At 46.1% G+C, this 8,641-nt stretch overlaps 1 protein-coding gene across 1 annotated transcript; it reads right to left on the bottom strand.

Moving 5' to 3' along the window:
* Positions 1-682: 682 nt before the first annotated feature.
* On the bottom strand, positions 683-7,752 carry LOC107299790 (phospholipase A2 inhibitor). Its single transcript, XM_015829128.1, has 5 exons — positions 7,749-7,752; positions 7,213-7,215; positions 6,105-6,139; positions 1,272-2,342; positions 683-1,208 (listed from the first exon to the last, which is right to left on the bottom strand). Exon 4 carries the CDS (start codon positions 2,339-2,341, stop codon positions 1,343-1,345), a length of 999 nt encoding a protein of 332 aa, XP_015684614.1. The 5' UTR covers position 2,342; positions 6,105-6,139; positions 7,213-7,215; positions 7,749-7,752; the 3' UTR covers positions 683-1,208; positions 1,272-1,342.
* Positions 7,753-8,641: the final 889 nt, after the last annotated feature.

Below are 8,641 nucleotides of genomic sequence, written 5' to 3' on the forward strand. Positions count from 1 at the left end.
CCTTCTACCCAGGACGTGGCATAGAAGCATTGCTTGAGCAGAGTCTGCAAGATGGTCTGGGATGCCACACAACATCTTCACGACCTGTTTTCCTTGTTACCTTCTGGGAGGGGCTTCGTGGTATCTGAAGCAGAACATTCAGATTGAGCTAAAGTTTTGTTCCATACAGTATTAAACTTGTGAATGCTCAAGCTTCCTCTTTCCACTATGTATTCAAGATAGACAGTGATTAATATATGTATTTATATGTAAGGGTGTAGAAATATACATGTCACATATAGCATGTTTATATGTGTGTTATGCATGTATACACTTTTGAGAGCAGGCAACAGAATTATATTTTTAATGTGTGCCAGTGTGCCCATGGTGAAAAAGTACAATAAAGGTTATCCTATTTACAAATGTTTTTGCGAGGCACTTAATGGAGAGTACAGTGGGGAGGGTCTGGCTCAAGCAAATATTTGGCCCAACAGAAAACTTCCTTTACTACCGGTACCTGCGCTGAAACAGGCAGAGACCAGGGCAGCACCTCCAGACAAATGATCTGGTGGGGTCTGGGTGAAATTGCCCAGATGAGATCTATCAACCAGATTAGACTTGGAATCCCTACGTGGTCGCCAAATTGTTAGAAGGAAATTCTGGCTCATTCCGAGCAGCGCTTCAAACAGCACAGGACAACTGCTTGAAGTAGAAGTAGAGTTTATTGAACAGCAAATGAGAGAATTGGCCCAGTGGCTTAACGATCTTGGAGATGGTCTCTGCTTAAGAGGTTTGAGCCCTAGAATTGCATGGGTTCTCGTATTTGCCTTAGCTTCGGCCCACAAAAGCATGCTCTATGAGAGTAGATAAATAGATACACTTTGATGGGGAGGCGAGTTGGTTCTTTGTGTAGGCAGTCAGATTTCTGTTGGCTTTGAACCTTCCCGTTTCCGAGGCGGTTCCGGTGGAGGTAGGGGAGGCCTTGGATAATGCTGCAGGAAGAACTGCTTGTCTTTCTTTCTGATGCGAAACTAGCTCGCCCTCCTTTGATGCACCTTGGGAAGTGCTTGAGCATGTACCATAGCAGATTTAATATATTGTCAGCTACTCCTACTTTTTTTTCTCCCTAAAATTAATATTTTTCCCAATCATGTTCTGGCTGCCCTCCTTTAAATCCATCTAGGTCAGGGGTAGGCAACCTTGGCTCTTTCATGACTCGTGGACTTCAACTCCCAGAATTCCCTAGCCATCATGGCCATTGCTGAGAATTCTGAGAGTCGAAGTCCATTCAACTGGAAATGGCCCCAAACTGGGAAATCCTGCTGTTCAGGTAACAGGTGGGAAAAAGATCCACCTTGAAAGTTTAGCAGGGACAAATTTGGTATGGTTGAAGTGAAATTGCACGTTCACCCTTGAAATGCTTGGGGGAAGCACAGACAAATTCCTCCTTAGAATATAAATGGATGTTGTGATCATTGAGCCATCTTAGAAGATTCTCCAGCCGGCAGTCACACGCCCAAGGGTTTCCTGAAAGATCAAGACTGAGATTGGCAGACGGCTTGTAGACTGGATCATCCATTGTGCTGAGCTCATTGTCAGAGAGGTCCAGCAGCACCAGTTGTTGCAATGGGTCAAAGACTCCCGTTAAGATGTGGGTCAGGCTGCTGTTCTTCAGGGACAGCACACTCAGCTTGGGATGCCAATGGAAGGTCTTCCTGGCAATACACTGGATGGGGTTGCTTTCCAGGACTAACCTCTCCAAATTGTCTAAGCCACTGAACATCTCTGGATCGAGGCGATGGAGGAGGTTGAATGAGAGATCTAGAGATGTCAACTCCTTCAGCTTATCAAAACAAGAAATTGGGATCTCCTTCATCTGATTGTGGTCAAGGCCTAGGATCCTGAGCTCCTCCAGGGTTTCGAACCAGGATGGGCGCAGTTCAGCCAGTTGATTTTCACTGAGGGATAAATGAGTGAGGCTACTTGCATTTGTGAAGATCTCTGGAGGTAGATCTTCTAGATGATTTGTGGAGAGATCCAAGGTGTGCAGTTGTGGGAGGTTACGGAAGAGGCCACTTGGAAGAGTTTTTAACCTGTTGTTGGAGAGGTGAAGTTCCTGGAGGTTTGGAAGACCTTGGAGGGCCTCTACGCCAAGACTGGAGACTTGGGTGAACTCAACGGAGATCATCTTGGCTCGTGCGGGGAAGCCGGTGGGAAATTCACGTAGAGATGGAGAGTTGCAGACGAACTCGGTGACACTTTCTGGAGCAGGGGTGGGTGGGCAGTAAAGGACCTGCTGAGTGTAGCTGCTGAGGGACATCACAAGGCAGGCAATCAGAAGAGACGGAGCTGAAGACTTCATCCTGGAGAGAAGCAGGGAGAGAAAGATAAGTGGGCAAACATATTGGTCTATTAAATGCTACCTGCATTTCGGCATCCAAGACATATTATATATAGTCCTCGCTTAACGACTGGCTACTTGGTGAACATTCAGAAGTACGACAGATCAGTCCAAAAGGTACTTACAACATGACTTCAAAGTTCTGATGGCCACACATGATTGTATTTAGAATAGATAGAAAAATACATACTGTAGTAGAGTCGGAAGGGACCTTGTGGTCTTCTAGTCCAACCTCCTGCTTGAGCAGAAGACAAATGGCTGTCCAATTCTCTTTTTGAAGGCCTCCTGTGATGGAGCACCCATAACTTCTAAAGACAAACTATTCCGTTGGTTAATTGTTCTCACCATTAAGAAATTTCTCCATAGTTCTAGGCTGCTTCTCTCTTTGATCCATTGTTTCTTGTTTTGATTCTGGTGTTTTGGAAAATAGGTTGATCCCTCCCCCCTTATTTTTGAGGCAGCCCCCTAGATATTGGAAGGCTGCTAACATGTCACCCCTAGTCATTCCATCAGAATAGAGCTGGAAGGGACCTTGGAGGTCTTCTAGTCCAACCCCCTGCTCAAGCAGGAGACCCTATGCCATTTCAGACAGGTGGCTGTCCAGTCTCTTCTTAAAAACCTCCAGTGATGGAGCACCCACAACTTCTGGTGGCAAGCTGTTCCACTGGTTAATTGTCCTCACTGTTAGGAAGTTTCTCCTTAATTCCAGGTTGCTTCTCTCTTTGATCAGTTTCCATCCGTTGTTTCTTGTCCTGCCTTCTGGTGTTTTGGAGAATAGGTGGACCCCCCTCCTCCTCTTTGGGGCAGCCCCCCAAATACTGGAAGACTGCTATCATATCCCCCCTTGTCCTTCTTTTCTCTAGACTGGCCATACCCAATTCCTGCAACCATTCTTCCTATGTTTTTGTCTCCATGCCTTTAACCATCTTAGTTGCTCTTCGTTGCACTTTTTCCAAAATCTCAACATCTTCTTTGTAATGTGGTGACCAAAACTGGACTTAGTATGGCCTTACTAAGGATTTATAAAGAGTTTGAGCCAGCCATGTATAGCAGCAACCACCAGAAATGCTAATACAATCCTGGATTGTATAAATGGAGGCATAGAATCAAGATCACCAGAGGTATTAGTATTGCTGGCTTGTGTTCAACTTGTGGACCAAAAGGGCGGCTTTTTCCGGGCATGGGCTGTGAGAATGCAGCTTTGAGCGACACAGAAGGAAATGGCTCACCCCGGACATCAGTTGGGTAAGAGAACTCTTGAGTCCAAAGCAGGAATTGGGGTGGAGAAAGTATATCAGAAGGAACACTCTGTGCTTCTCTGAAGGGAGGGAGGGATGCACGTTCAGACATGCATGTTACTCTTATTGTAACTGTATTGTGACGGGCTCATTCTTGCTTTCCTGGTCTGGACTGCCCTGGAGACTTTGATACCTGCCACTGCCCAGCATTATCTGCAAACTGGATAAGGGTTACATAATAGAAGGAGGTCAGACTAGGTTTGTGGCTTGGGAAGTGTGACCCAGCCCCTTTCTTTCCTTCCTTTCCTTCCTTTTCTTTCTTTCTTTCTTTCTTTCTTTCTTTCTTTCTTTCTTTCTTTCTTTCTTTCTTTCTTTCTTTCTTTCTTTCTTCTTTCTTTTCTCTCTCCCTTTCTCTCTCTCTTCTCCCTCCCTCTCTTTCTTTCTTTCTTTCTTTCTTTCTTCCTTCCTTCCTTCCTTCCTTCCTTTTCTCTCTCCCGCTTTCTCTCTGTCTTCCTTCCTTCCTTTCTTTTTCTCTCTTTCTCTTCTTTCTTCCTTTCCTTTCTGTTTTTCCTTCCTTCCTTCCTTCCTTTCCTTCCTTCCTTCCTTCATTTCTTTCCTTCTTTTCTCTCTCCCGCTTTCTCTCTGTCTTCTTTCCCTTCTCCCTCTTTCTTTCTCTCTTCTTTCTTTCTTCCTTTCTTTTCTTTCTTTCTTTCCTTCCTTCCTTCCCTTCGATGAAGACTTTTCCTTCAACAAAAGTCTTCATCCCTTTCTTTCTTCTTTCTTTTCTCTCTCCCTTTCTCTCTCTCTTCTCCCTCCCTCCCTCTTTTTCTTTTTCTCTTTCTTCCTTCCTTCCTTCCTTCCTTTCTTTCTTTCTTTCCCCGAACTGGACTGTCTGCTCCTCCCAAGATTGTCTTTGCTGTCTCAGCAGCTGCAGGGCCCTGCTGGCTTGTGTTCAACTTGTGGACCAAAAGGGCCGCTTTTTCCGGGCATGGGCTGTGAGAATGCAACCGTTCTTCCTATGTTTTTGTCTCCAAGCCTTTAACCATCTTAGTTGCTCTTCATTGCACTTTTTTCCAAAATCTCAACATCTTCTTTGTAATGTGGTGACCAAAACTGGACTTAGTATGGCCTTACTAAGGATTTATAAAGCATATGAGCCAGCCGTGTATAGCAGCAACCACCAGAAATGCTAATACAATCCTGGATTGTATAAACAGAGGCATAGAATCAAGATCACCAGAGGTATTAGTATTGCTGGCTTGTGTTCAACTTGTGGACCAAAAGGGCCGCTTTTTCCGGGCATGGGCTGTGAGAATGCAGCTTTGAGCGACACAGAAGGAAATGGCTCACCCCGGAGATCAGTTGGGTAAGAGAACTCTTGAATGCAAAGCAGGAATTGGGGTGGAGAAAGTATTTCAGAAGGGACACTCTGTGCTTCTCTGAAGGGAGGGAGGGATGCACGTTCAGACATGCATGTTACTCTTATTGTAACTGTATTGTGACAGGCTCATTCTTGCTTTCCTGGTCTGGACTGCCCTGGAGACTTTGATATCTGCCACTGCCCAGCATTATCTGCAAACTGGATAAGGGTTACATAGTAGAAGGAGGTCAGACTAGGTTTGTGGCTGGGGAAGTGTGACCCAGCCCCTTTCTTTCCTTCCTTTCCTTCCTTTTCTTTCTTTCTTTCTTTCTTTCTTTCTTTCTTTCTTTCTTTCTTTCTTTCTTTCTTTCTTTTCTCTCTCCCTCTTTCTCTCTCTCTTCTCCCTCCCTCTTTTTCTCTTTCTTTCTTTCTTTCTTTCTATCCTCCCTCTTTCTTTTCTCTCTCCCTCTTTCTCTTCTCCCTCCCTCCCTTTTTCTTTCTTTCTTTCTTTCTTTCTTTTTCTTTCTTCTTTCTTTCTTTCTTTTTTCTTTTCTTTCTCCCTCTTTCTCTCTCTTCTCCCTCCATTTTTCTCTTTTTCTTTCTTTCTTTCTTTCTTTCTTTCTTTCTTTCTTTCTTTCTTTCTTTCTTTCCTCTCACCCTTTCTTCTCCCTCCCTCACTCCCTCTTTCTTTCTTTTTTAATTTCTTTCTTTCCTTTTCTCTCTCCCACTTTCTGTCTTCTTTCCCTTCTTCCTCCCTCTTTCTCTCTTCTCCCTTCCTTCCTTCCTTCCTTCCTTCCTGTCTCTTTCTCTCTTTCTCTTCTTTCTTCCTTTCCTTTCTGTTTTTCCTTCCTTCCTTCCTTCCTTCCTTCCTTCCTTCCTTCCTTCCTTCCTTCCTTCCTTCCTTCCTTCCTTCCTTCCTTCCTTCCTTAGGGAATCTTAAGGACTATAAATTTTCCAAAAGCAGAATCAAAGCTGACAGCTTTTGCAGACAGGATTCAGTCCCCTGGGCTACGGTTCCCACCCTCCCCTTTGCCATTTTCCCTTTCTTTCCAAATACACCAACACTCAGGTTGTGCAAAAAAACCCGTTAAAACATCCCTAAGCGTGCCGCGTCCTCTGCGCTTACCTGCCGCTCTCTCCAAAGCTCCCGTCTGCCAGCCTCTCTTCCTAGAAGAGCAGGAAGTCTCTTATATATGCCAGAAGGAGGAAGGTCCTGTGCTCAAAAACCTTCTCGGCAACAATACTAAAAATTCCCCAGCCTGGATTACATCGTGTTGAGAAACACGCTTGGCTAAAGTTCTCTGTGGAGCTCAGCCTCGGTTCAAAGGCCACCCTGATGTTGACAAAGCAACAAAGAGGATCAGGGGACTGGAGGCTAAAACATTTGAGGAACGGCTGCTGGAATTGGGGATGTCTCGTTTAATGAAGAGAAGGACGGGGGGGTGACAATTGGCTGTCCGATGTTAAAAATGTCCAGTGTTGGAGCATTTACAACTTCTGTTGGCAAGTTGTTCCACTGGTTAATTCTAACCATCAGGAAGTTTCTCCTTAGTTCTAGATCAGTGGTGGCGAACCTATGGCATGCGTGCCAGAGGTGGCACTCGGAGCCCTCTCTGTGGGCACATACGCCGTCGCCCCAGCCCCGCCTCCCCCCACAGCCCCCTCCTCACCAGCCTCCCCCTGGAGGAGAGTCACCCCCAGGCGCAGCCCGCACGGAGCAGCGCAGGCAAGGATATAGCCGGGCAGCAGGGACAAGATGATGCTGCGGGATGTGGGCGGAGGGCGTAGCTGCCATGGCGCTGCAGGGCTGCCTGGGCGATCTGCTGCGGCAGGCCATTGATGCGGTGCATGGCCCTGCAGGTGGGCGGGGCAGGGGGCAGGTGGGGGCAGAGCAGGCAGGGTGGGTGGCGGAGCGGGGGTGGGGGGCGGTTTTGGGGCACTCGGTCTCTAAAAGATTCGCCATCACTGTTGTAGGTTGCTTCTCTCCTTGATTAGTTTCCATCCATTCATGTCCTGCCTTCAGGTGCTTGGGAGAACAGCTTGACTCCCTCTTCTTTGGGGCAGCCCCTGAGGTAACGGAAGACGGCTATCCTGTCTCCCCCCCCCTCATCCTTCTCTTTATTAAACTAGACATCCCCAATTCCAGCAACCGTTCCTCATATGTTTTAGCCTCCAGTCCCCTAATAATAATAATAATAAAGTTGGAAGGGACCTTGGAGGTCATCGAATCCAACCCCCTGCTCAGGCAGGAAACCCTATACCATTTCAGACAAATGGATATCCAATCTCTTCTTAAAAACTTCCAGTGTTGGAGCATCCACTGCTTCTGGAAGCAGGTTGTTCCACTGGTTAATTGTTCTGTCAGGAAGTTTCTCCTTAGTTCTAGGTTGTGTGGGAAGTCAGAGCCCCAGAGAAGGAAATATTAAAAGGGCAGAAATATATATTTCCTCAAAAGTATTTTAAAAAGCAGAAACCAACTTTGGCTCCAAATCTCTCTGCCCCAAGCAAGACCTGGCCCCATACAAATGCAGATGTAAAACCATCAGAAAGTTGAAGCCAGAGCAATCAAGAAGACAAAGAGAAAATCTGCATGCCCCACCCAAACTCTAGGAGTCATTAGCCCCATCACCTGGGAAGCAGGATATGATAATAGGATTAAACCACAGATATCAAGGCCTAGAAAAACACTCAGAAATATCCTCAAAGTTCATGCCACAGGAACAGGAAACTATTCCAAACAGGGCTAGAGGGGGTATAAAAAACCTTCTACCCATGTGCTCAGCCTCTTTCTTCTCCTCTGCTCCTTCTTGCAAGGACCATCTGTCTTCTGCAATAAACTGTAACCTTCTTCCCAAAGCAGTCGCCATGTTTGCTTATTTATTCCCGGCTTGGATGAACCAGGATGAAGACTTACTTCTAACAGTTGCTTCTCTCCTTGATCAGTTTCCACCCATTGCTTCTCGTCCTGCCTTCAGGCACCTTGGAGAATAGCTTGACTCCCTCTTCTTTGGGGCAGCCCCTGAGATATTGAAACACTGCTATCATGTCCCCCCTGGTCCTTCTCTTCATTAAACTAGACATCCCCAATTCCAGCAGCCATTCCTCATATGCTTTAGCCTCCAGTCCTCTGATCATCTTTGTTGCTCTTCTCTGCACTCTTTTCAGAGTCTCAATCTCTTTTTTACATCGTGGTGAGCAAAACTGGATGCAGTATTCCAAGTGTGGCCTTACCAAGGCCTTGTAAAGTGGTATTAACACTTTATGGTTTTTATCTATAGTTGGCCACCAGGGGGCACTCTTCACAGGTCCTCAAAAGCAGTTGCATCCACTTGGGGGCTCCCGCAGTCTAAGCTTGCATAACACAAGGAACGAGAAACTGCATTTCATCAGAGTGCGAAGAAATTTCAACCTTTCCAGACCAACGTTCACAAATGCAGACGTTTGGAGTTTTAAGCTGTATTTCCCCCCCCCCCATTTTACCCTGAAATTGTTTTAGCGGTCTCGATTGGCAACTGGGGGGTGGGGGTGGGGTGGATGTTGTTGGGGGTGTGCATGTGTGTGAAAAATGCCAGGATAGTCTGACACGTCTTGGTACCTTATGAAAGATTCCCAAAGGTGCTTTTTTTTTTTTCAGGAGGCAACTGGATTTTCTTGTTTGTTCTT

Source organism: Protobothrops mucrosquamatus, unplaced genomic scaffold (genome assembly GCF_001527695.2).
Source record: "Protobothrops mucrosquamatus isolate PMUCROS unplaced genomic scaffold, P.Mucros_1.0 scaffold5479, whole genome shotgun sequence".
NCBI classification, from domain to species: Eukaryota; Metazoa; Chordata; class Lepidosauria; order Squamata; family Viperidae; genus Protobothrops; species Protobothrops mucrosquamatus.

What these genes read in the sequence shown, in the direction of transcription:
- LOC107299790 (XM_015829128.1), bottom strand. Translation starts at nt 2,341, where the DNA reads ATGAAGTCTTCAGCTCCGTCTCTTCTGATTGCCTGCCTTGTGATGTCC.